Source organism: Anguilla anguilla, chromosome 7 (genome assembly GCF_013347855.1).
Source record: "Anguilla anguilla isolate fAngAng1 chromosome 7, fAngAng1.pri, whole genome shotgun sequence".
Lineage (NCBI taxonomy): Eukaryota > Metazoa > Chordata > Actinopteri > Anguilliformes > Anguillidae > Anguilla > Anguilla anguilla.
In genome coordinates, this window is record NC_049207.1 from 42,196,535 (window position 1) to 42,223,854 (window position 27,320).

Sequence of the window (27,320 nt, forward strand, 5' to 3'; positions counted from 1 at the left end):
TTTTATGGTATCTGGCCACATCACATATTGTTACAATGTGCTTAAACCTTGAAAGCTATACCAGGTTTTTACTAGTTTAGCCAGCAATAGTTGTATTGATTGGACATTTAGGACATTTATAAATGGCTGGCATGTTCAACAAAATCATTTTTCACCTGGTCATTTTTTAAAGCTGATTGTATTATTATTTCTTTTCTTATTAGTAATGATAGTGTTAATAATAGAGCCAACAATAGAAAATTAATTGCTAAATACCATACTTAGTTCACAGTATTTTTACATTTTTATTTGTGTATCTATTTTCTTCCAGCTATAGATTATCTAAAGCCCTAACTATTTTTAAAGTGGAAAATATATTGTGAACTCAGCACAATCGCAGGCCAGTGCTTTAAGGCGTAAGATCTCGGATATGTGATTAGAATGTTCTCAGCTGAAACATTCTAATGCTGATGTAACAGTCGCTACCGGTAATCACTATTGAGAGCAAAGGCGTTCTAGAACACTGGCTTAGAATGTTCAAAATACATTCAAAAAGCCTACTCCTCAAAGGGTTAAGAGGCTGACCGGCGAGAGCGTTAGCGGCATGCTCACCGGCGCGAGAAACAGCCGCATCCTGCCCTTTCTCCCTCCGCCGCCGCCGCCGCCGCAGCCGCAGCCGCAGCTCCCGGGCACCAGCGCGGGATAAATGGGCGGCTAAACGGATAAATGGGCTAAAGCGGCCGCACCGCGGGCGCTTCAATTGTGCCCGGGATGTAAGAACGACCCGGAGCGAATGTATTAGACACGGCGCGGGCCGGGCCGGGCCGCTCCCTCCCTCCCTCCCTCCCTCCCTCCCGCCGCCGGGGAGCCCACTCTCCGGGCTCAGCGCGGTCCTTTCCCCGAGGTTCCCGAGGGCCGCCGCCGCCGCTGCCGCGCGGCGCTAATCGGGGGCGGCGCGGCGGCGGCGCGAACGTAGCACGTTTGCGGTTTTTGCGGAGGCCGCGTGCTGGGAGCGTCCGGGCTCCTAAACCCTAAAGGTTACCGGTTCAGTTACCAGGTGGGGCGCTAGCCTTCGTACCCTTAATCTGAATCGTTTCGGGAAAAACCCCCCTGCTGTATGAACGGATAATATGTAAAAAAACAGGAGCTGCGCTAGCCGCCGTAGATAAGGACGTCTGCTAAGCGTGTATGTAATAGATTTAAAACGGAAGGGCTTGGATATCATTAATTTAAAAAAAGACACACGTTTTGCGCGCGTGCGGTTTTGAGGTGAGGCGCCGTGCGTTGAGAGACGCGCGGTGAGCGGACGTGGAATTCGAACCCCTCGCCGTGTCCCCGTCCCTGCAGATCTTGCCTCTGTCCCCCCCCCCCCCCCCCCCCCCCCCTCGCTTATTTGCGTCAGTTCGCCTTGTGTTACAGATCCTCAGCATCGCTTTTCACAAATGAGGAAAGCTTCCCTCACCCTCCACACCCGACCCCCCCTCCACACCGACCCCCCCTCCCCGGACCCTCCTTTGTCAGCAAAAAAAAAAAAAAAAATGGAGCGGATTTGTGCGGCGGTAGTCATCAGATAAACATCAGCTCTACTGAGCGCTACCTAATGGCTTCCTCCTCATTCTGCTTCTTGCGGACATTTCATTAAAGAGAGAGAATGGAAGGGGGGGAGAGGTGGGGAGGAAGGTCGATTCAAACATGCCACCCTACCGCCCCCCCCCCCCCCCCCCCCCCCCCTTCTCTTCTGTCTCTGGAGAAGCTTTTCTTCCCTTGTTCTTTCTTCCTTTCTGTTTGTTTCCTTCTTTATGCATTCCTTTCTCTCTCTCTCTCTCTCTCTCTCTCTCTCTCTCTCTCTTCGTCCCTCTGCCGCTCGTCCCCGAAAGTGACTGTCCCTTGGCTGTGCACTAGTCTGCTGATTTTTGCTGTTGGGGCCTATAGGGTAGAGAGTTGGCTGAGTGGGGACTCCATACAGTCGGCTGTTATTGTGTCAAAAGAGGCAAATGAGCAACTGGGGACTGTCTGGAGCGGCCCTTTTGTGTTTGTGTTTGTTTAGACGCGCTCTCAGAGGGCCCCGTCACACCGAGCGTGTGCGCTCCTGCGCGCGCGTGCGTGCGTCTGTGTGTGTGTGCGCACGCCCGCGTGCGTTGTGTGCGCGTGCGTGTCCGTGTGTCTGCGTGTGTGTGTTTGTGCGCACATACGTGTGTATGTGCGTGTGTGTTCTCTTTTATTACAGCACAAGTATTTACCCTCTCATTTCCTGCATTTTTTATTAGTGTGCAAACACAACTAGAAGTGTGCTGTGATTAACTGAATTTGAATATATGTGCACAGTGCATATTTATTTAATTATCTTGTGTGTGTTTTCTTTAGGCCTGCCCAGATATCTGGAGACAGTATCACCTCACTGTAAGTGTCATTTCATTTTCAAAATATCGTCACATTCTAAGGCCTTTCCGCCTATAACCAGTGCAAAAATAACTATTGTGGAGGAATTTATCAGGCATACTGTGATTCTGGAGCTGTTCTCTGTGTTGAAATATGGTCCTATTTATCTGTTTTTATTTATTTATTTATTTTTATTTGTTTATTTTATCTGAAGAAAATTGAATATAAACACTAACGCTGTTGATGCCACCCGTATTTGTTTATGTTAAACTTAACTCTTATAATAAGAGTATAACCTGATTTTATTATTTTTCCTATGTTAATATGCTTTATGTGTGGTCTGTCATTTCTGGCTTGCTTATTATTTGGCCTAATTTTAATAATAATTGAAATACCTAGCTAGTTAGCACTCATTAGTTATAAGGGTAAGGCAGACCTTCTACTTAACAGTTTGCAGACATACAGTGTTAAATGGAACTAGCAAGTTATCATGGCAGGATTATATATCGAAAAGAAATTATTCATAGATGTTATTGCATCAGATTTCCTTATGCTATTTACTAGTTGTTTACGGGGGACATATTTTAAGCAAGCAGGCTACACTGCTGTCCAGTTTGTACTATAATGAAAAATTTTCTTAAATGTCATTTAATGCTGACCTTTAAAGGTGCAGTAAAAGCTGCAGTATTCGCTTCACTTGTTTACACGTCGCGGGGAATCTGCCAATTGAGTTAATATCCCAGCATGCTTAGTGTCACGGAAGCTAGGTTTGTGCCGGTGGGCACATTCAGTAGGTTTCTCTGCGAAGCTTATATCTTCTCAGTTCATAGTCTTTGAAGTACAGATTCCCCATGCAGAACAGTGTTCAGTGTAATCAACTTTGAGTACCTGTGACTTGCACAGAATAAACCTAGCCCTGTTGGACTTATGTGAACTCAGCTAGAGCGGAATTAAATATGTTAGGGTTCAGTTAGCAGTGAACATTTTGCCGTGCGCTGCAGGGTGAAGCTTGCGCGGCTAGGGACGCTATTGCTATTTGCGCCAGCTGGGGTTATCTAATGCCAACAGGGCGACACGGGGGAACATCATAGTGTGTTACCGTTAGCACAGTTAGCATTTCTTTAAAGAATACAGGCCTTCGTTGCTTAGACATAGTCCTTTTTTGCTTGAAGGACTGCTGCTTTCTTTCTGGGGTCACATCCACACGTACAGCACTGGTCAGTGAGAGGCCTTCAGATAGTCCTAAGTGTCTAGTTCTAAATGTATGTACTTATGTAGTGTGTTATAGGAAATTATTCGTATGAAATTGTACATATGATGTGATGTATGTGTGTATGAAGTGATGATGTTGTACACTGTTGGATGCATGCGACGTACTGTAGCTTACTTTGATATATGTAAGAGCGTACTCATTGAAGTGTTCACTGATCCATTCAGCGCTTATTGGAATTCATATTTTATTGTACATGGGATTGGAACATTGCATTATACTTCTGTTGTCCCTCCATTTGGTAGTATCATGTTTGTCTGCGGATTGCTGGAACTATCCTCATCACAGTCTGCTGAAACTGTGGGGGGCAAGGCGGGGGGTGGGGGGGGGGGGGTAGTCATTTAGCCCCGTTAACTAACTAAATTAATGAGAAAAATTCCTGGAGACAATCTATTTAACCCCCCCCACCACCACCCCCCTCCAAAAAAAAAAAGAAAAAAAAAAGAAAAATATTCAGAAGCAGTCATTATGAAAGCTGGATTTGGGGCATGGGAGGAGAGGGGCGGGGGGGTGGGGGGTGGGCGGGGGGGGGGGATTCGGGGGTCAAACAGAATGAGACACGGCTCCTTGGGTGGGTTGCCGCGCCGACGTTTTGTTTTGAAGTGGCGGCGCGTCGGGGCCGACTGGGGGGAGCTCATTTGCATTATTAGTTGGGATTTAATTTGCCGGAGAAAGGGCTAACCTGCTCCCCAGCAGCTCCCCCTTTGTCTCGCCGCTAATAGACGGCGGCCTCCGACAGCGGGCGTCGCTTCCAGCAGCGGGGCGTTCGTGACTCTCTGCCAAGGAGATTAGTCCCCCCCCGAATCTCGCCTCCCTGCTCCCGCGAAGCCTAGCCCTTAATAAACGGGCCTATCCGGGTTGGGTAGCGTCCCCCCGTTCTCCAAGCGCTCGCCCGCCTGCCCTACTCTCTCTCTCTCTCTCTCTCTCTCTCTTCCCCTCTCACTATCTCCTTCTCTCCCTCTCTCTCTCGCTCTCTCTCTTCCCCTCTCACTATCTCCCTCTGTCTCTCACTCTTTCCCTCTCTCCCTTTCTGTCTCTCTCTCCCTGTCCCTCTCTCTCTCTCTATCCCTCTTTTTTCAATCTCTCTCTCACTTTCTCTTGCTCTCTCTCTCTCCCTCACTCTCTCTTGCTCTCTCTCTCTCTCCCTCTGTCTCTCACTCTTTCCCTGTCTCCCTTTCTGTCTCTCTCTCCCTGTCCCTCTCTCTCTCTCTCTATCCCTCTTTTTTCAATCTCTCTCTCCCCTTCTCACTTTCTCTCTCTCTCTCTTTCTCTCTCTCCCTCACTCTCTCTCTTGCCGTCTCTCTCTCCCTCTCTCTCTCTCTCTTTCTTGCTCTCTCTCTTTTGCTTTCTCTCTCCCTCTCACTCTCTCCCTGTCCCTCTTTCTCACTTTTGCTTTCTCTCTCTCTCTCTCTCTCTCTCACTTTTGCTCTCTCTCTCTCTCTCAGTACTGGTGGTTTTGGCGCCGTGAAGCTCGTGTTAAAATTGACCAGCCAAGCAGAAAAACAGTGACACAGATCCCCTCGATGAGCGCTGCGGCCGACGGGGTTTTTGTTTAGCGACGCCCGGGGCCCGGGGCCCGGGGCTCGACGCCCGGCCCGGTGCGGTGCGTCCACTCCCTGGTGCGGAGAGAACGGGCGCGCGCACACACACACACGCGCGCGCTCGCGTGTGTGTTTTCTAATCTCAAGTTTTGTTCCGTTGCTAGTCTGCAATTGTGTTTTTTTTTTTTCTGTGTGGCAGAATGGGGAGTGCAGTTTTAATTTGATGCCTGTGGTCTGTGGTTGTGTGAGTCTGAGTGTGTGTGTGTGTGTGTCTGTGAGTGTAGAGCATATTCACGTACATGCATAGAATTCTATGCGGGTTCCCATTTTAGCTGCAGTCAAATGCAAAAGTACCGGGACAGTGGAACGATTTTTGTTGTTCTGGCTCTGTACTCTCGCACATTAGCTTTGAAATGGAGTTGAAGTGCAGATTGTCGGTTTTAATTTGAGGGTATTTGCATCCATGTCAAGTGATCGTTACTGGAACTGGCCGACTTGTCTTTATTGATAATGGGACCGCTGATGCCAGCAGTGGGATGAATTCCGAAGTTCACAAAAACATTTTTTTTTTCTGCTTAGATCCAACCAAATTCCTCAAAACACATTGGACAGCGCTTCACCTTGCAGCACCTTGACCGTAAACATACTGCTAAAGCCAACCAAGGAGTTTCTCAGGGCCAAAAAAAACTAACTGAACATGCGTTTCACTTGCTGAAAACTGAAGGCAAAATGCCACAGAAACAAGGAGGAAGATGAAGATGGCTGCAGTACAGCCCTAGCAGAGTGTCATAAGTGAAGATGCACCTTATGTGAAGTGTGGTGATGTCTGTGGGTGTCCAGACTGTTTATTTGTCCAATTACTTTTGCTCCTCTAAAATGGGGGGAGGGGCTATGTATCGAAGGGTCGTAATTCCTACATGGATCACCCCATATGGTTGTAAATACCCTCAAATTAAACCTGACAGTCTGCGATCTAGCCTCATAACCACTGTTTTATTTCCCATCAAATGTGCTAGAGTACAGAACAACAAAAATAGTGTCACTGTCTCAGTACTTTTGAAATGAACAGTAAATTCCAGTACGTACGTGGCATGCAGTATCAACAGTGCGATGCACGGCGAAATGAACGTAGGCAAGTTTGTGCAGAGACCCATCTGCATGCAGGTCTGTGCTTTCGTGACCCCCTCTCGCAGGAAGAGAAGGTGGGGGTAGGGGTGGGGGTGGTGGGGGGTGGGGGGTGTGTGGGGGGGGGGTAGGGCAGGGCATCCCCCGAGGTGCGGGCGTGCGCAGCCATGGCGGCTGCGTGACAGTTCCGCGGGACGGTTGTCAGGGCCGCCGGTGAGCCGACATCTGCGGCGCCGGCTAACGCGTTCCTCGTCTTTTCCTTTCTGTTTTTTTTTTTCTCCCTCTCTCCCCCCCCCCCCCTCCCTCCACCCCCCTTCCCCCCCCCCCCCCCACACCCCCACCCCCCTTCCGTCGAAATATAGACCTCAGCTAAAGAGAAAAGAGCGGGTTGTTTGTCAATTAAAAGACGTGATAAAGCATGAAACAGCCTGCCAGTGGAGCCGTCGCCGCGGCGCTGTCTGTCACTCTCCGCTCTTTTGAGATTAATTAGCGCCGCTGTCTAATGAAAAAGCAAGATTGTTAGCGGGGAAGAGCGCCGGCGGCGGGCGGCGGCGTGCGCGGGCGGGCGGACGGGCAGGCTCCCCAGCCGAGGGGCCGGCTCGCCCGAAAAAAAAACCCCGCCCGCGTTTTTCGTCGAAAGGGCGCGCCGCGTCTTCGAAAGCCGTGGCCGTAGTCTGTCCTGTCATGACTGGCCAAGATCAAGATTCAAGATCAGGGCTATCCAGGAGGCCGCCTGGGGGGGGGTGGGGGGGGGGGGGGGGGGGCAGGTCAAGTGGGGGCCCACCACAGACATACCCTGGGACTTTTGATCATTTAAACTAAAAAACTTTATTCTTTTTTTTTTTTTTAACTATAGAACTATTATTCAGATCGATATTCGTGCATCAGAAGTTTGAATCCAGCCTTTGCGTCTGCATTGTCAACCTCCCAATAGTGGCAGAATAGCATACAGTAAGATGTGTTCATTCAATTCTAACAGTGTTAATGTAACTCTTAACCGATAACATTTGGTCCCACATTCCAGTGAATTAACTCTGGTGGATATTTTTCTGTGTACCCATGCGTTAAGAAGGCCTTCACTTAGTTCACATGAACCACACATCTTATTCATAAATTGCCTTATAAACAGTACATTTAAAATGCTTGGCCCGTAGGCACTATTTTTTTTTTTTTAAATAATGCCCCGCCCCCAAGAAGAATAAATTGAATATGTCTGATCAAGAGAGGAAAAGGCATCGGTACAAAATGAGGTTAGGGGTCTTCACATTGTCTTTACAGGAGGTATTCCCTCCTTCCCTACCCCCTCCCGCCAGCCCGTACGCCCCCCGCCCCCCCGCAGAAGCATCTCTCCTGAGAAGTATTTCTTTCAGGCTCATTTCCGTTGCTTATATTTCACATTTACATCCACGCGTACCTCGGGGTACTGCCAGTGAATTACGTAGCTGAAGGATACAAGATCAATATCTCACCTGGGAATCGCACTGGCTTCCTTTTCGGCTACAAAAGAAGTTCCTCAACGGCTATGCCACATAAAATCTCGTCCTAATCTCTCAACCGGTTTGTCACTCTTGGGTAGCCAATCGAATTCCATCTTGGTAATTTTTTTCCTGCGCTGCTTATTCAGTTCTGTGGCCTATGCAATCGAATGCTCTCCGAATCCCCAGTAACACCTCTCTGATCTCTAATCCAGTCTTATTTTCCCTAATCCCAATCCCTCTAATAACCCCCTCTATACTGTACACCTGTTCTCCACTCTCCTCAGCTCCTCTCTCTCACCGCTTCTCTTCTCATCTCTTCTCCGGCATCTTTTCTACCCCTCCCCTCCCTTCCTCTGCCCCCCCCCCCCCTCCTCTCTCTCTTCTACTCAAAACACGCTGTTTGCCGTTGAAGGATTAAATCAAGGATTTTTTATGGGTCATATTGAAGCTACAAGGCCCAAGTATTTCAAGAGTTTCCAGTCCAGATATAGATTTGCATTATGTGCAGCCATGTGCAGCTGCTTCATTGGAAGCCAGAAAAATAAAATAAAAAAACGGCATGTGTTCTTCATCTCAGCCCTAACCAAATGCCATCACCAAAAGCCCCTGGCTTGTTCTAATGCCCTGTGCGAACTACTCCACCCTGGAATTGCATATGACTCAATGGTATTTTTCAGTGTGAATTTATCAGCCCAAAGTGAACTTTCTGGAGTGCGCAGAGCATATGATGAGCGCGTTTGGGGCGTGCGGAACAAGCGTGTGCTTACCTGCACGTGCGGTTGTGCGGGCATGCACGCGTGTGTGGATGGTCATAGTGCAGAGTGTGCAGGAGTGCATAGGATACAAAACGTTATAGAGGGTGTACAGGATGCAGTGTGTGCATTACAAAGTATGTATAACAGTGTGTCTGGCATGCAAACTGGGTACTCAGGAGTGGCATGGAGTACTGGGCATTTTGGCTGAGCACCATGCAGGGTCTGTTCAGGGAGTAGAGGATATCTGGATACAGTTTAGGTTTAGGGAGTGCAGGGCTTAGATCTGGGGTGTCTAATCTTGGAAAAGGGCCTATGTGGGTGAAGGTTTTAGTTCTAGTGCAGCACTAAGACTATCTGATTCTACTTATCAAAGGCCTTGTTTGAGGACCGTGATGAGACAACTAGTCGAATTAGGTGTCGTAGTCCTGGGCTAAAACAAAACCCTGCACCCACACAGGCCCATTCCAGATAAGGTTTGGACACCCCTGGTTTAAAATGGTGTGTACTGTGCAGAGTTACACACAAACGCTATTCGCAAGGTGCACAGTGTGTATGCATCCCTGCGTGTGCATGCATTGTGTTTTGTGTGTGTGTGTGTGTGTGCGTTTGTGTGTTTTTGTGTGTGTGCTCTTTTTTTTTTAAAGACTGCGCTAATGAAATGCGAATGCTAATCGAATGCAGAGGTTCGTGGCAGCTGTTGAAGGATACAGATGCCAGGAATATTTGTCGAGTCGCAGCCCCCTCGTCTCCCCAGGTGTGTGGAGGGGGCACTGGAACGTGACCCGGGTTCAATCTAGTCACTTAGGTGATGTAATTGTGAGCAGAAGGGACCGCGGATTTGCTGAAGGACGAAGGTTTTGCGCGTCACAAAAAAAAACAAAAAAAACGGCCACCGGATTGCAGTGGAGCCGCAAAGCGCAGCTCATGCACAGATTATTGTGTGTGTGTGTGTGTAGGTGCGTGTGTGTGTATGTGTGTGTTTTTGTGTGTGTGTGTATATGTGTGTGTGTGTGTGTGTGTATGTGTGGGCTTGTGTGTCTGTGTGTCTGTGTGCGTGTGTGAGTGGGGGGGATGGTGTGTGCGTGTGTGCTTGTGTGTGCATGTGAGCGTATGTGCACGTGCGCGTGTGTGTGCGCATGCACACATGTATGTATTTGTTTGTGTGTGTGTGTGCTTGTGTGTGCATGTGTGCGTGTGTGTGCATGTGCGCGTGTGTGAGCGCATGCACACATGTATGTATTTGTTTGTGTGTGTGTGTGTGCTTGTGTGTGCATGTGCGTGTGTGTGCGCATGCACACGTATGTATTTGTTTGAGTGTGTGCGTGCAGGCATGCGTGCTCTTCCATGCGTGTTGGCGTGTGGCTGCTGTACGTTTTTCTTTTGTTTCTTTATCAAATATTAACGTCAATTGTCTTGTTGCTTACAGCATCAGTTACACAGTTAACCCATCACTATTTATTTTTTTTATTTTTATTTTTTTGTATTTACGCAAGGAAAAAGTGAGGTCCTGCGGGACGAACATCTTCGTTGGGCTCACTTTGACTGTGAGGTTTACCGCGGTGTACTTTCTTGCAAAGCGGCAGAAAATAAGTGAGACTGAGGGAAAAAATAAAGGTGACTCGAGAGAAAGTCCAAAGTGAAAGATTGGAAAAAGAAGTCCATAAAAATTAAGGATTAAAGAATTACATTGTTCTTCATCTTCATTACAGTATAGTAGGCATCTATATAGTGAGGTTATTTATTTATGGTTATAACTGCAACAATTTTGTTAATTTGAAACAATTTCATGGTTTTGGTCTCTAACTCTTATCTTACCCTCATGGAAAGCCCAGATTGCTTTGCTCCACCTCTCCGACTGTCTGAGGAAGGGAGAAAATTGCATTGCGAATCACGTTGCTGCTCGTTTCTTAAATGTTTTTGATCACATAAATACATAAATACAGCCAATGCAAAAACCCCATCAACAAGAAGTAAATGTAGGGTGCTTAGCAAGTTTGTCTTACTCTGTCGAATTTCAAATTGATGCTCTTTTAGAGGCTCCCTTTTAGCAGAAGCAGAAGGGACATGACCAGCTTGGATAATACAGACAAACACGACTAGCATGAACAAAAGATTGAAGAAATATCAAATTTGAGTTTAAAACTGGTTTCAATTGTTAAATAAAACTGATACGTGGATCTGACAAATTGCATTACTGCAATTAAACTTGCTTCCAGTGCAGTGCATCTTCCACTATAGTCAGTGTAAATAAATATAGAAATGGTTATGAAACATACAATAAATGCTACAATGAAAATAGCTTTTTAGGTTACGCACAAATATTGAAATTTTGAGTGTTCATTCAACTCTAACAGAGTACATGGGAGTCCAACTGGGACCATATGCACTCTGTGAGAGTTAATTTAACGCTGAACATTTTACCGTGCACCTTAAAAGATTTTCTACACATTGTGATTATTACGACAGACATTTCAGTTTTACCTCTTTGGTTTATCTCCTCCGAATTCTGCTGTTAACATTTCCTGACAGCTTGTTGGCTGTGGCCGCAACAAAAAGCTGCTGTATTCCATTTAAATGTCTCCCTCTAAAAGTTGGCACAGAGTTGCCGCTTGGAGCGCCAACTTTCCAGCACTGATTAAATGACTCACACAAACATCTGTCGGGAAATGTGTGTATTTTCCTGTCCAAAAAAGTAATATACGGTATCTAGCGACACGACTAGACATCTACTTTCATTAAAAGAAGGTCACAGGTAAATATATGTCATTCTAATTTTTTTTTCATGGCTAACTAGCAATACAGTGGCAATTCTTGAAAATATTATTAAGGAAGTAAGCTAGGTAGCAAGATAAATTGTTTTATTTTATTTTATGATTATTTGTTATAAATTTATTATATGGGAAAAGGGAATTTAACATTGCAACAGATGCATTATAAGAGGGGCTGTTTTAATTAAATAGAAGTGAGAGAGAAATAAGCTACAGGTTAGAGATATCAGAGCAGACTCAGTTCTAGATATGTAACCTTGTATCAGGTAATGATATCAAACTAAGTTATGTTTTATAAACTGCTGTTCTGCAATTACCATTTGTAGCTCCCTAAACATCTCGATAGATCTGCTATAGCTCAATAGCTATATGTAGCACTTAATGCTTGTTAGAACCTGCTGTAACTTGTGTACACATAAATAGATGCCATTAAGCAATGTGTTGGATAAACAATTTAAGCATGGATACTTAAGCATGGAACACAAACTATTTATTGAATGAGAGTTCAAGGTTATCCTGCAGCTAGCTATCCAGGAAGGAATACTGTTTTTTAAGCGCTCCATTTTAAGTGTAACTTCTGGCCTGCCCACTCTCAGATGAGTGGTTGTCTCCTGAGAAGGGTGCGGAGTGGTGCGTTGTCAGGCACACTGGATCTTTGCTTTTCAACATGCCTATCTTTAAAATTGCCAACAAGGAATTACATATTCAGTTTTCCAGTTTTAATGAAGTTGAAAGACAATGTGAAGTATTTATATTATATTGCCAGTAAATTAAATTTGAGAGACTGAATTGCCATGTATTTATTAAATTGCTTATTTGGGGTGTGTCAGACATTTATATTAAATGTACCTTTTTGTTAAAGGATTAATAATACGTTTTTGACTTTTGAGTTTTTTCGAGTTTAAGGTTGTCTTTGTGCATATAGGCCATACTAAAAACTGACATATTTTCCAAAAGTTTCATTAGGAACCCACATAGTAAGATGGTGTCATTTTGAAAATCGTAAAATTTGTTTTCTAATGTAGCCTACCATTCACTGGTATACCAGTCCACCTTTGTCTGCACATATATGGATTCAGTCCATTAATATCATATCAGTTTTTCCAATGTCGAAATGCTGTGAGCATTTCTTTTATATAGCCGTCTTAGTTTCGCCAGCCGCAGGTATTCGTTCGACAGTCACCATCTGTTAAACGGGAAGTACAGGCACAGCAATGCGCGTGACGCGCCGAATTGACTTTTGCTCATGCACATTTTTTCCCCTTATACATCGATTCCATGAAATATTAACGGTCTCATTTCGTTTTTTGATTTTGAAATCATTATTATTTATACCGTGGCGGTAGATGGTTATAAACGCACAGCGGTGGCACGGTCTTGGTTCGTCTCTGCTGGCCTGGCTCAGCCGAACAGCACCGCGGCACAAAGAGCTGCTTAAACGCGTTGGCTGCCAGTGACCCAGGAAATATCCCGAGCTTTAGAGGTTAACGGCCCGTCGCACCGGCCCTGCCCGGCCGCCGCATCTCATTAATTCTCGTAAGGGCTTCCTGACGGAGGATAAACGAATGGACTTGTCTGTGTTTTTTTATTTAAATTTCATTTGTATTCATGATCACTGTACGTTACGCTATCCTTAGGGTAGGCGCATTGCTTTAGTGTCCATTGTTTATATATGTCACTGGATTCAAAACTGTCTGTTTCGCATTTTAAACTATAAGTGTTTCTCATTAAACATCGATACTAATTATAAAGCATCAGCACTGATTTCAAGTGGATACTAGTATTTAGCTGTTTGAGTCAACTGGTGAAACGCAAACACAAGTTTACTTACAAACCTATTGTAATGTGGTGTGGTGAGCCCAATTGAGTCGATATGGGGTCACAGTTAAGTTCAAAATCCAAGCGGTCACATTCATTACAAGTGTACTTTTGCATATGCTATCAAACAGATTATACAGCAAAAAAAATTTGTTTCTGTAACATTGATGGAAAAAGTACTTCTCTTGCCCAAATGTTTTTTTTTAATGAATATGACATTTGTTCATGCCATAAAACCATGAACAATGCTTCAGCTGCCATGTCAGAAGTCTCTGTAAATTGTAGGAACAGGTTTTGTTAAAGTTTTTTTTTTTATTCTGGCAGAATAAAATAAGAAATGTTTCTCTTTCATTTTGCATGCCTGTGCCTGACACATCCAAACCTGCTTCACCTTGGCCTTCTTCACCTTTGGTCCAGCTCTAACTGGCCAGTTGCACCTGGATGGACTTGGCTATGGACATAGGAACTTCACAGAGGAACAACATGTTTTCAGAAATAAGACTTAATGTGAATTCACAGCTTTAAGGAAGATTTGCTATCTTATTGCTGTGCGTGTATCTCTTTCCGTGGTCTGTGTTTTTTTGGCTGCTGTTGTAGCCATTTGACAGCAGGTTAGCAATCAGCTACCCACGATGCCTCACCAGCACTCTTTTACCTGTGAAGGTGGGGGCCCTGACCGGCCCACGTTTATCATCCATCAAGTACTTGTCGTCAGAAGAAAGAGAGAAAAAAGAAAAGGTGAAGAATGAGGTAATAGTCAAGCAGATATCACATCTCGGTTTAGCGATTGAAATATGTTCTGTCTCTATGCATTCAATTGTTGTTTTCCTCAGGAACAGTCCCCATTTTACTGAAAAAGCTACTTGCATTCGGAAGTGTTTTCTTGGCATCCCATAAATAATGTTTTTATTTATTTATTTATAATATATTTCTTTTCCCTGGGAAGTATTTCGCATGCTACATTGATGTATATTGATTTCCCTCACTTTACATCACGGCATACACGGTTTGGATTCGCAATTTTTATTTATTCAGTATTGACGTTCCTTTTTCATAACCATCAGCCATACCGGCGCTCTTTTTCCATTCTAACAAATAGTAATAACGCCGCAATGCAATATTTATAAACACTGGGAAAACGCATCGGAAATGTTGGCGGTTAAAGGCGGGGGGGGGGGGGGGGGGGGGGGGGGGCATCCGCTCTCCGCGAAGTCCCCTCGTTCACCTTCAGAAACAATAACCGTGGCATTACCTCGCAGCCGCCCTTTAATAAAGCGAGAGGCGCGCTCTCTCTCTCCGCGGGATTATCGACAGGATGGCGGGTCTCACCTGTGCGTGTCACTCAGCGTCTCCCCCTTCCCGTGACTAATGCTCACCAGGTCGGATTGTTTCAGCGACACACTGTCCTCCCCCTTTAGGAAAGAGGGAGAGAGAGAGTGAGAGAGAGCAGTGGGATGAAGGGTGCCATTTTTACCTATCAGTGTGTTCTTTTTTTCTTTTCTTTTTTTTTTGGGAAGAGGTGGCAAGAGACAGAGATGGGGGTTGTGGGTTGGGGTGGGGGTTGGGCGTTTAATGACCTATGGCACATACAGGAGGAATTCATTTGTTTAAAAATCATGTTTGCACAGACTACAGTGCAGAGAACTGCCAGTGTTTTCCTGTAGATCCAGGGCCACAGCGCCATCTATTGGTTCGATTTGGTTCCTGCACCCCAGAGTGCCAGCCCAGAACCTACAGCAGTGGTTCTCACCTCGGGCCAGAAAGGGCCGGTGTGGGTGCGGGCTTTTGTTCCAACCAAGCAGTTACACACCCGATTCTTCTAATCAAGGTCCTTAGTAATCCTTAGAATCAGGTGTGTAACTGCTTGGTTGGAACAAAAGCCTGCACCCACACCGGCCCTTTCTGGCCCAAGTTGAGAACCACTGACCTACAGTATCCACCAAAGCAAATCAAATCAAATCAAATCAAATTTTATATATATAGCGTATTTTACAACAGTTGTCACAAAATACGCTTTACAGACAACCCTAGCCTAAACCCCCACAGGAGCAAGCCTAAGGCAACAGTGGCAAGGAAAAACTCCCTGTGGCAGATGGGGAGAAACCTTGGAAGGAACCAGGCTCAAGGGGGAAACCCATCCTCCTCTGGTCGGCTCAGGGTGCCGACTGGTGACCAGCATGTCAGCCAGTTTATGCAGAAGATATGATATGTGATGTGGCTCAGATGATGGGTGGGGCCGGGTGGCGGTGATGGGGAACAGCAGGTGGCGGCAGATGTGGGCAGGGTGGAGGCAATGACGAAGGAGGGGCTGGACCGCAGAGGTGGGGGAAACCAGACGACTCTCGAAGCACTCTCGAGGGTTGGGGCAAGAGCCCCGCCGGCAGCGTGGGGAAGAGGGTGGAAACAAAAGGGTGTTCTCGTCTGGTTAGCAGTAGCAGTAGCTTTCTGGTCTTGAGCCATTTCTTAATATACCGGCACATGCATATTTTTGTTGGCCTACTGCACTTGAAGTATTGGAATTATTGCTATTCCAAAAAAACATGGCTTTGATGCTGAAGTTTCATATTTTATTTTTTATTCCTACATGTGACATTGAGGCAGGGGCACCACCAGGGATTTTTGGGCTCCAGGAAAAATATCTCACATTGGGCCCCACCACCCCAGAAAATGTTGTGTTCTGATAGTTTTTGAGGGCCCCCTGTTAGTCAGGGCCCTTGGAATTGCCCCAGCTCCCTCCCCCCTTACAGTACCCCTAGATGGAAGCATGCAAGCACTGGGGAGATGCGTGATACATGTATGGAGTCTTTTAAAAAAATTTTCACCTAATCTCATACCAATTTCTTGTACTTTGAAGCCATGTATGTTCATTTATGGCTTTTACAGTCAGACTTTATCTGCATGTCACTTGTACACACTCTTTGAAATGTCGCCTCCACATGCATTCGATAAGGCATCCATTTCTGCAGCGGTGCTGCCGCGTTTGCGCTAGCGCGTTAGCATGTTCCAGCGCGTTCCAGCGTGCTGCGCCGGCGCCTCCGCGCGATGCTATCGGCTCCTTCGCCGGAGTGGTTTAGCGGGGGAGATTAAGGTGTAGATTGTCACCGTGACAAGCGCCCGCGTCCGCTCGTATCGATCCTCCCCCTAGGAGAGCGCCTGCGCGCGCGGGCGGGTATCAGCGGGGAAAGACCTTTCCGATAGCGCCGCTCGTCAGCGCGCGCATCGATCCGACGCCCTGGGTACGCCGGCCCTAACGCCTGCAGATAGAGCTGTTTCCCCCCCCTCCCTGACCCCCCGCGTAGCCCTGAAGAGAAGCGCACCTGACTTGACACCGACTCGAACCCCGCTGTCCCCTCTTTAATCTCTGGCGGGTGCCCTTAACCTCCCCTGTACCTGTACCCCTCGGCCGTCCTCCTAAACTGCGTGTGCCCCCCGACTCGCCCTAATCCTCTGTAACATACTCCGCTGCCCCCGCCTTGTGCCCCTGCGCGTACCCCTCGCAGTCCACCTCTCCTCAGCTTCGCTTTGGCTACTCCTGCCGCTCGCTATTTTATGTTTACCGCAGGTCGACCGTAGTTTTCACAATGCGACCACAACCCGACCGTATTTTTGTTATTGAGGGGCTCATTTCCCTTTACATATGCAGCTGTGTACTTACTGACACCCCCCCCCCCACCCCCCCACACACACACACATTATTCTCTCACCAAGCCTGCTGCTTTTCACTGAACGGCTCACTTCAGTACTTACTGTATGTGTGCCAAGCTGGACTCATACCCTCTACACCAGGGCTGCCGAACTCTGTTCCTGGAGATCTACTGTACCGTCCTCTAGGTTTTCTTTCCAAACCTACCAAAGCACACCTCAACAGCTAGAGATCTCCTTGAGCTGATAATTAGTGGAATCAGGTGTGCCAAATTATGGTTGAAATGAAAACCTACAGGAACAGGGTTGGGAACCCCTGCTCGGCATTCCCAGTTCTCTATTATCTTCAGTTAGCTGAAATAGTAGTAAAACAGTTAAAGCTTCCACATTGGTGGTAGAAGCATATTGGCACTGTGATGTGGAAAAAACTTTTATGCTCTTTGTTCTCAAATTCCTCGGGCTCAATTTACTGTCAGTGTCTCATAATTAAAGAAATGAAGTTAGTTCAGAATCCTCCGTGATTATCCATAATCATTTCAATATTTTAAAATGTATAGGTTTTTGCTGAATATGAGAAGCAGAACTTTTTTTTGGAGGTGGAAGGGTTCACGTTGATACCTTCAATATGAATTAGGCTGGACTGATTTTTATTTATTTATAAATCTCTGGACTCTCATGAAAATGTGTACAGAATTGCTACTCTGAACAAACTCTGCTGAGATTTTATGTTTTAACTGGAAAATGTCCTTTTTAGTGAGGAGGAGTTGGGCAGTAGATTGGACAGTAATGCAAAAAGAGAGAGGGAGTGGAATGTAAGCATTGTAATTGTGAGTATTGTGCAACTGCAAAAATGACTTTTTAAATTTTTTTTTACTAGCAGTGTAGAATGTTCACATAAAACCACACTACATGTGTGTAACATAATATGAACTTTAAAAAAACAACCAAATAAACAACAACATGCACTCAGATGCAGACACACCCATATATATTCCAGTGGTGGAAGTGCTGTATTCGTGTGTGCGATGCACTGCAAATCGTCAAAAACAGGCATATAATGCACATGATAAAATATTGTAAAAGGAATTGAGGATAGTTTTTAAATGACAGAACATTTTTTTTCTGTCATTTAAAAAAAAATAAGTTCTATGCTGTTTTAATGAACTATTATGTATTTCAGTTTTTTTTTTTTTTACTGAACATTTTTTAAATGTGTATAATTTTGTTTCTATCTACACCTATAGCAATAATAAACAGTTACTGGTGTGTATAATAATCGTAAACATACATATTATGATGTACTTATTATTTTTTCTAAATGACCAATACGATATTTATGTGGGAAACAGCTAGCTTATAAAAAAATAATTTAAATATTATTATTATTATTATTATTATTATTATTATTATTATTATTATTATTTTTCCATTGGTGTTGTTATTATTTAAATTAAAGACATGCCAGATAGATCATATGCCTTTGTAGTGGACCTATCTTTATTTGTTTATAATTTTAGAATGCTATATTTGACTAATTCTTTTAGATTAGACATATTATTTGAACAAAAATTGGCCAAAACATTTTTTATTCACTCAATAAATCATTTTACAAATTCTGCCATAGAAATAAATAACATTATTATTTTTTTAAATGTGAATTTAATAATATTTTCAAAATGTGCATGTAGCAATGGGCAACTTTTTATTTAAACTGTTCAAACATTTTGCATTCTCAGAGTTTATTGATAATTGTATGGTACGGGGTGCTCTCTCTGTGAATTTGGGCTTCAAGGAAAATATTAATCGAATGCTTCCTTCATGTTATAATTATTTTATATGCAGTGATTGAGCGATTACAGTCATGACACTGTGCTCACGTAACCAGACAGTTATTGATGTGATATTAGTCAGCTGTTGAATGACTGTTTAGGTCCACTGGACACATTGGAGGGCTTTAGCAGAACACTAAACAGCCGTTTCATAACTGAGCATCATTTTCCCCAAACAAATGTTTGTGTTCTGGCAAATCCAGCTTCCTGAAATTACCGTGAACAATTTCTGAAAAGGACAAGGACATTTGTTTAATATTCTTTCACTGCTCCAAATAAGTCAATGCTTGTTTTTCGTAGATATTCACAATATTGTATCTATAAATAGATATAGTTCTTCAATAGTTGCCGTGTTAGATTTTACTCAGTCCTTTCCCCTCTCTGAATGTTGTATTTAATTGTTCTGTCTTTGAATATTTGTATTCAGTGGTAACTAGTTTTAATCCTGAATGGATACAGTCAGCTAGTATGGTGTGTGAATGTACAGCTAGTATGTAATGTGAATGTAGTATGGTAAGACATTATTTAAAGTGCGAACATGATCTATTTAGCTGGAGATGTTTGTCTCTGGAAAGGTTAACAAAACAACAAAACAGAACAAAATAGGATATTTTACAGGTTGAAATAGCCATGTGTAACCAGGCCTGTAACTCAAAGGATGTGAGTTTAGTTCCAAGTAGGGGTGCTACTATGGTAACGGTGTGACTGTTATTACAGTAGCTTTGAGAAAGGGACTTAACCTAAATTACTTGGATCATGTGTACGTGTGTGTGTGTGTGTGTGTGTGTATAAGTTTCTGTGGATTAGAGCACCTGCTACAAGGCAAAAAAAATGTAAATGTAATGTATATTGTCCTCAAGACTTTTTGTTCACTGTACTATAGAAAGCATTGTAGGATTTGGGCAGAGGGTGTGGTCTTGGCATGGTGTCAGCCAAATCAGCAGCACTGGGGACTCCTAGTAGAGAGGCTGAAGAGTTGGTAGACTGGGGGGCTCTGACTGTTTTCAGTACAACTTGTACCTTCCTCTGAATTTGTGAACGGATTTGACTAAAATATGTGCACTGCTGTATTGTGTTAGAGCGCCCTCCTGTGGTTGCAGAACTCTTCTGCAGGAGCTGTTTGCCCCAAAGGGAGCAAATTGCAATCTCATTTCCATCAACAGCACAATATGACAGTACTGTGTCATGTCCTTATTTCAATTCACAATTAAATAAGTTCGTTCCTATGTGATATTTTAGTTGCAAATAAATCTACATGGCCACTCATGCCACCGTGAAATCAATAAATAAAATAATCATTGCGGGTTTTTACAAATTAAATGGCCCTCAAAGAATTTATAACTGGCAAATGCAGCATGCAGAAAAATAAGAGTGCAACAGTGATATATAGTCAAATTTTTGAAGTTTTCATATATTAGTGTCAAAATATGTATTAGTCCAGATGGGCAGATGCTGTAGACTAGTTGGTCTGATTCATGAATGTATATTATCAGTCTTTTTTCATTCTTGCCCCTTTCCCTGTTATGTATGTTGTTTACAAGAAATATGTTATGAAGTATGCTTTCTTGTGCATGATATAGAAAATAAATAATTACACTATCTAAACTGTAATTTATCAATGTAATTAAGGCACATTGCCATTATTTTAAAAAGTGATTTGTTGTCTTCTCTTCATATGACATTATTGTATATATTTTCTGTTATATATAACATTAGTATAACACAGATGAATTAGTGTTATAATTCCCCAGCATAACGTACGCATTAGATTTAATTTCTTTATTAACTAGCAGAGCTCTACATTGCTTCTTTCAAGTGGTCCCTCCCTCATGACATCCGAGGTCTCGGTGTGACCTTCCCAAAGAAGCACAGCCCATTTTTACAAAAAAAAAGATTTTACCTAAATCCTCGGGCTCGGTAATGATTTTTATTCTTGTATTTTATTCGATTTGTGCGGAGACCTTTATAATGAGTTCCATTTGCGGGCCCGCCTTGCTGTGTCATCACTAAAAGGGCTCCTCGGTGCTTCTCAGCACAAAAAAAAAAAGGCTTCGGGTTCGACCTCTGGCAAATCCGCTGGGAGCCTGAAGCATCCGGCACCGCCGGTGGTGCTTTCAGGGCGTGGCGCAGGACAGGGCGACACCCCGGGGGGGGGGGAGGGGGGGGGGTGGGTCAGCGGCAGGTCCAACCCGGCATCCCCGCGAATGCCATGCGGCGCGCTTCGACTCGCGCCGAAGCTGCGGTACTCTGTCACATCGGGCTACGCTCACCCGGTAGCTAACGCGCGTCAAACAGCGACGTTCTCTTCCACCGGTCATAGCGTCGCTCACCGGCGAACCATTACATTACATTACATTACAGGCATTTAGCAGACGCTCTTATCCAGAGCGACGTACAACAAGTGCATTAGTTCAAGGTGCAGAGGTGCAAAAGAAACACACTAGAGTGAAGTAAAGATCGTAGTGCCAGAAGTGACCACAGATCAGGACTCCAACCCTGTATAGTAACCTGTTCAACAAACAACAATCCTGCCAAGTACAAACTAGCACTGAAATCACATTTGCCTAATCATAATCAGACAAAACAAAAACAATCCTGCCAAACCAGGCGAGCGTCTGCAGGCCTACGGGCTGGGGTTATGTCAGATTGCTCGAACCGCGGGTGATTTAGCCTCTTTTTCGGGACCTGCCTCATACGAAGCCCCCCCCCCCCCCACCGCCCCCTTGTCCCTCTGCCCCCCGAAAAAAGCCCAGTTGCTTCCATCCCCTCGAATTACCAGGAACAACTCCAACTTCAGCTCCTGTCCTGTGAGTATTAACAGCCAGCAGCACAATAGAGAGATTTTCATTTGAATCGAGCACCTGAAGGTTATGGCTGTACAATGGATTTGTACTTTTCTCAGAATAGCTGCATCATCTCATTTGGGTTCCTGTGTGCTCAGGTTAGGATTTGTACTTTTCCTTTGAGCCCCCACCCCCCAGGCTTCTCTCTCTCTCTCTCTCTCTCTCTCTCTCTCTCCCCCACATTCTCTCTCTCTCTCTCTCTCCCACATTCTCTCTCCCTCTCTCTGAAATTAAAAGTACAACTGCCAATATTGCCAGAGAGCACAGCAGCACATTCACAGAAACACAGATGAATAATCAGTAAATATTATATATATATATATATAATTATACAATAATATATATATACAATGATACAATAATATATATATATATATATATATATATATATATATACAATTATTTATGCTTACTACGTACTCTACATACATACTACAAACGCTCTCTCTCTCTTTTTCTCTCTTTCTCTCTCTCCTCTGCCCTCGCTCATCCCCGCTCCCTCTCTCTCTGTGCAATTTGGAGAGTTAGCAGTCGGGGGGCTCTCTCTTCAGGAAGTGGAACTCATCTTTCGCGGCTCTGAGGCCCATTCAGCGCGTGACAAAGGTGCCTCCCTGGCGCATCGGGGCGCTGAATATGAATGTGCCCGCCGTGGCTTCGAAACCACATGAAGCGCAAAATTATTAGGCATTTTAATGGACTGGTAATTGTCAGCTAATAGGCGGCGCCGAGAAGCAATTAAACAGGCTAATGCCGAGCTCCGATTGGCTTACGCCGAGGCGGGAGTCGGAGGGACGCTGCATCCGAGGGTCGGCGCCCTGCGCGTGTGTGTTTGCGTGTGCGTGTGTGTCTGTGCGTATGTGTGCGTGTACACGTTTCTGTTCCCGTGGTGACGACTCGAGCCCTGTCTGCATACGGTTTTCTCGTTTGTGGTAATCTGTCGTGACAGATTCGTCCATGTAGTTCCTTGAATATTGCGTTATTGTGTGCAAGACCTGAAAATGAGTCACTTCTTTCGATAACACCAGCATCACGAACAGCATATTGAATAGTGCATAGAGGTCACTGGTATAGATTGGAACTTTATTAATCAAGCACGCTCTTTCTGTCCGTAATACCTGTGATGCACTGCAGATCACTGCTCTTTCATCACTATTGCCCGACAGATCTACATTTTGAGTTCTACGCCAGTGGTTACAAATTCAGTTGAATGGAGTCTCTGTGACAGCACTGAAATCAACCCAAAAAAAAATCATTAAGGGATTTTACCTTCAACTATCCATGTTGTTACTCAATGGTATTATTTTTATGGGCTCATTTCAATCCATTTTGTGGCTTATAAAGAAAGTTTAATAGTATCTGTATAGTGAGTGGTGGGAGGTGCCAAGAGCTTGTATAAATTTGCCTTCCAAGGTCCCAATAAATGTTCAGAGGGTTTCAGTTTCAAACTGATACTTTTAATACGAAGGAGGCCTTGACTGTACTCTTAGCTGTAATTAGATATAATGCTAACTGAATGTGTCTGTGATAAAATACTGGTATTTTGCTAGTTCTCTGTCCAGTGTGCCTTTTAATGCTTTCAGAATTAATGTATGCTTAGCATAATCAAATCAATGATCTTCAAAAATGCACTTTTACTATACTGTGGTTTAAGCATATGCACGCGTGTGTGCGCGCAGTCGTGTTTCTCTACGGTGCGCTCACGTGTACGTACGCGTGCGTAATGCGCGTGCACGAGGAGGACGGGTGGACACCGGCGGCCCCGCAGACGCGGGGCGCCCTTAATCCGGGGGGTTATTTGGAGGTGTGAAGAGAGGAGCTCATTTCAAATCAGAACTTATCCTCCCACTCTCCTCCTTCCTCTTCCCCCCATCCCCCCCCATACCCTTCCCTCCCAGACACTGATCCTGAGACCATTCAGGGGGGGGTAAAAAGAGGGGGGGGGGGGGAGAGTGGGTGCAGAAGGGAACAATGTCCCAGGGAAGATGATTTAACCTTTCAATTTAGAGGGCAGAAAGCCAGGCCGATTAATGAACTTTACGATGGCCGGCGATAAGCCGATCTGTTCCTTTCTTCTCCGGGACAATGAGGGATTCCTCCCTCCTTCCCCCCCGCCCCCCACCCCCCCTTTCTCTCCCTCTCTCTCTCTCTCTCTCCATACATTACTCAAATCTGAGCCGGAGAGCAGAGGGCACACATTAAGCCGAAGAAAAGGAGGAGGGCACAATGGCGGGAGTTTATCTCGCCTGCAAAACTTGAGGAGAGAGGAGTCGAATCGAATTAGCGAGAGGGGGCTGCGTTCGGACCGGCAGCGCTTCCCTCCGCTTTGCTGCGAACGCGTTCGTCTGTACGGCGCAGTTCCGTACGCTGCCGGCTGGACAGCGTAGCCGTCGCTGCAAGATTTTACTTATTTTTGCGTTTTTTTTTTTACCGTTTATATTCGCCGCTATTGTTTCGCTATCTACATTGTCTACGATTAGCGTACATGCGATTGTAAATGCACGTTAGAGCGTGCGCGCGATTGAGAAAGGCCGTTTATACACACGTAAGCAAACATTTTGCTGTTGCGTGTGTTTGCGTGTACGTCCGTGCGCGCGCGCGTGCGTGCGTGTCGACACGCGTGTAAATTAGCGATAGCACGCAACGCGCGCGTGACGGAAGGCCAGAATTCGGGGCCTGGTGGGTGAGTGGGGTGGGGGTCACGAGGTCCCCCGTTCCGTCTCGCATAAACGTCCTCACAAACACACGCGCACACACACACGCACGCTCACGCACGCCTCCCCGTCTCCCCATCCCGAGCCGAGAAGGCGGACGGCGTTATCAGGGCGCTAGCAGACGCGGCCGGCGTCGGGGGGCTCGCCCTGCTTGGCCGGACAGGGTCGATAGCATTACAAGGTATTTGTGGCAGCGCTTCTTTGAGCCCCGCTAGCTGCCAGCTTCCCGGCCCCGCATTTGAATTACAAAAGGGGAGAAGAAGCTGGCACGAAAATTGAAAGGGGTTTTTTTTTTTTATCGTCTGGTGTGAAGCCTCCGAGCTTTGGGCTTATATATGCAGCCCATCTGCCTCTCTGTAAATACAGACAGGAAGGGGAAGGGCGGAGGGGGGGGGTTTTGGGGGGGGTTTGGGGGGGGGCTCAGTCATGAAGACTCTGATAGGAGATGTAAGATTGCGCCGCCGCCGCCGCGCGGCTAACGTTCCCTTCGGCTGCGCCGGAACGCGCAGTCGCCCCAGCCTGTTTTTTTTTTTCTTTTTTTTTTTTTTTCTTCTTCCTCCTTTTCATTTTAGGAGGCTTCGGCCTGTGTGAATTCACAGCTTTGGTCAGCAGAGGGGCTCCCGTGTCAGGGAGTGCGACTGTGTGTGTGTGTCAGGGAGTACGACTGTGTGTGTGTGTGTGTGTGTCTGCGTGCGTGCGTGAGTGTGTGCGGCGTGCGTGTGCGTATACGTGTGTATGAGTGTGTGTGTGGGGGTCTGTGTGTGTGCGAATGTATGTGTGTGTGTGTGTGTGTGTGTGTATGTGTGTCTGTGTGTGTGTGTGCATGTGATGCGTCTGTGTGTGTGTGTGTGTGTGTGAGTGTGTGTGTGCGTGTCTGTGTGTGTGTGTGTGCATGTGATGCATGTGTGTGTGTGTGTGAGTGTGTGTGTGTGTGTGCATGAGTTTGTCTTGCATGCATGCCTGTGTACTGCATCAGCACATACATGCCTGTGACCTGCACACAGTGGTATTTGACATGGATACACTTACAGAGTCTCCATTGTTGGATTGTCTTTCGTGTTTTACCTTGCTTAATGTGTATTGCGTGTTTTAGACTGCGTAAATGAGTGCTCTGTGTTTTGTGTCTGTGTGCCAGTCATGTACCCATCCACAGAGTGGTTGATATTATACCATAAGGACCAGTCACTGCATAAATTAAAATATCAACATTTTACACAGTGTAAAAAATACATGTGAAAATTGGCTGACGAACATTTGAAGCTTAACAGTACTTATCCAAAAGGAGGACCTAATCATGTTTACTGCCGCTTTTTCTGTTGTGAAATGCAAAGACAAATTGATGTACTCAAAATAAACAAGTTACAAAGCTGCATGTATGTTTCTTTTAGGAATTGAAAATCAGCATTCATTTGTTAATCGATTCACTGGATGCATGAAATGTTTTGCATTTTATCGCCTGCTGTAAATGATCCCTTTGTTAGGTAACTCACAAATGTTTGCATTTGCTCAAACGTTTTCAGGAAAAAATAATGAATGTTACTACACAGGTTTTGTTGGGGTCTGAATAATATTATTAATGAGAAAGACTGGGTAACACCAGATTTATTTTTCTTCATTTCGCTAATCAACAAGCGTTTTAATACTGATCCGAGCAATCGATTAGCGATCCCACGGTCGAATGTTAGACTGATCGAATGTTCGCTCTCATTTGAAAGGGAGAGTTCTTCCCCAAAAGCCGCTTGAAAACATTGCATTTCACAATCAATAGGCAACTTGGGCTTTTTTTTTAAATGAAAATGACCATTAGTTGATCTTATAAATAATTGCATTTTACCATCACATCAATGAAGCAATTTCTTTACAAGTCAGTTATGTGTAAAGATCAGCCGGAGGGAATGTGTTCAGTTGGGCAGACCCAACGTCAACTTAAACAGCCGTGATAAGGTGCATTCATGAGACTTTGTCAGGTCTGGAGAAGTGCTTTGTCTTCGCACGTAGAACACACCTGTATTCGCTGTTTAAAGTACAAAAATGATATCATATTGATCTACATCGTTTGGTTGCATTTCCTTTGCAGCATGCCAACACCAGGTTAGGGATAAAGCAGTTAGACTGGAGGGGAGAGGTCGCGCGTGGAGGTGCGGTTTCTGCCCGCGAATATGAACAGGCAGCGCTGCATCGCTGTGTGCGGGTCCACGCGCAGGTTCCGGTAGGACAGGAGAAGGCGAAACCAGGCGTACAGGAACAGGGCCAGCTGTTGTTTTAGACTGCCTGTGCCTTTGGGGGGGGGGGGGGGGGGGGAGGCTGAGGGGGGGGGGGGTTTACAGACAGCAGGGCGATGGATTATGGGGTGGAATTTTGGTAACAGGATAATGCCTCTGACTCAGCCTTCACAGCTGGCTTTTAAGGAAAAGGGGAATCTTACTGCTGGACCTCAAAAATCTCCCCCCAACCACCTCATCCCTCCCCCCCGCCTCCCCCCTCCCCCACGCGTACACACAATCCCCATTCCAATTTGGCTGTGCAAAGATAAGTCTCCCACGACACTGCTAATTCACTGGGTCCTGTCTGCTGGCACACTGAAAAGCACTTCAATGGCAGGTCCAAGTTCACGTATAAACAAAGCCAGCGAACACATTTTAGCACTTCTAATAGCCCGCGTTTTTTTTTTTTTTGTTTGTTTTTTTTCATCTTCCAAGATTTCGGTCCTCAAACAGCTGCTCTTTTAATTGCGTGCATGTTAATTATATTTCCGTTTTAACAATGGGAAGTATTTTATTGACGTGTTCAAATGCAATTAATCCTCATGGGTTTTGTTTGTATTTCATTTATAGGGCTTAATTAACACATGCATTTCTCATCATCCTTGATTCAGGAATAATAATAATAATAATAATTATAAGAAGAAGAACTTGAAGAGGAGGAGGAAAATGAATTTCTGTATTTTTTGAGTGAGCAGCTGACAGTTGAAGATAAAGGACAGCGTCATTGATTTTAGAAAAGTCTAGAGTAATGTTGCCTTGCTAAGTCTGTTTATTTTATTTTATTAAGTCTTTTTATTCAGAAATTTTGCTGTACAAATATTTCTTTAATCATCACCGGTATTTGATAAAATAATCATTTGCAAAATATGTGCTCCGTGTAGTTTGCCGAGGTACGTCATATGAATTTTCTTATCACGC

At 45.0% G+C, this 27,320-nt stretch overlaps 1 protein-coding gene across 1 annotated transcript in view; it reads left to right on the forward strand.

Moving 5' to 3' along the window:
* Window positions 1-27,320, forward strand: part of LOC118231233 (zinc finger CCHC domain-containing protein 7-like) — a 92,672-nt gene that overhangs the window by 54,335 nt on the left and 11,017 nt on the right. Inside the window, exon 6 of the mRNA XM_035424876.1 lies at window positions 2,344-2,379. Coding sequence (XP_035280767.1) covers window positions 2,344-2,379 — 36 coding nt within the window. The remainder of the gene's footprint in view (window positions 1-2,343; window positions 2,380-27,320) is intronic.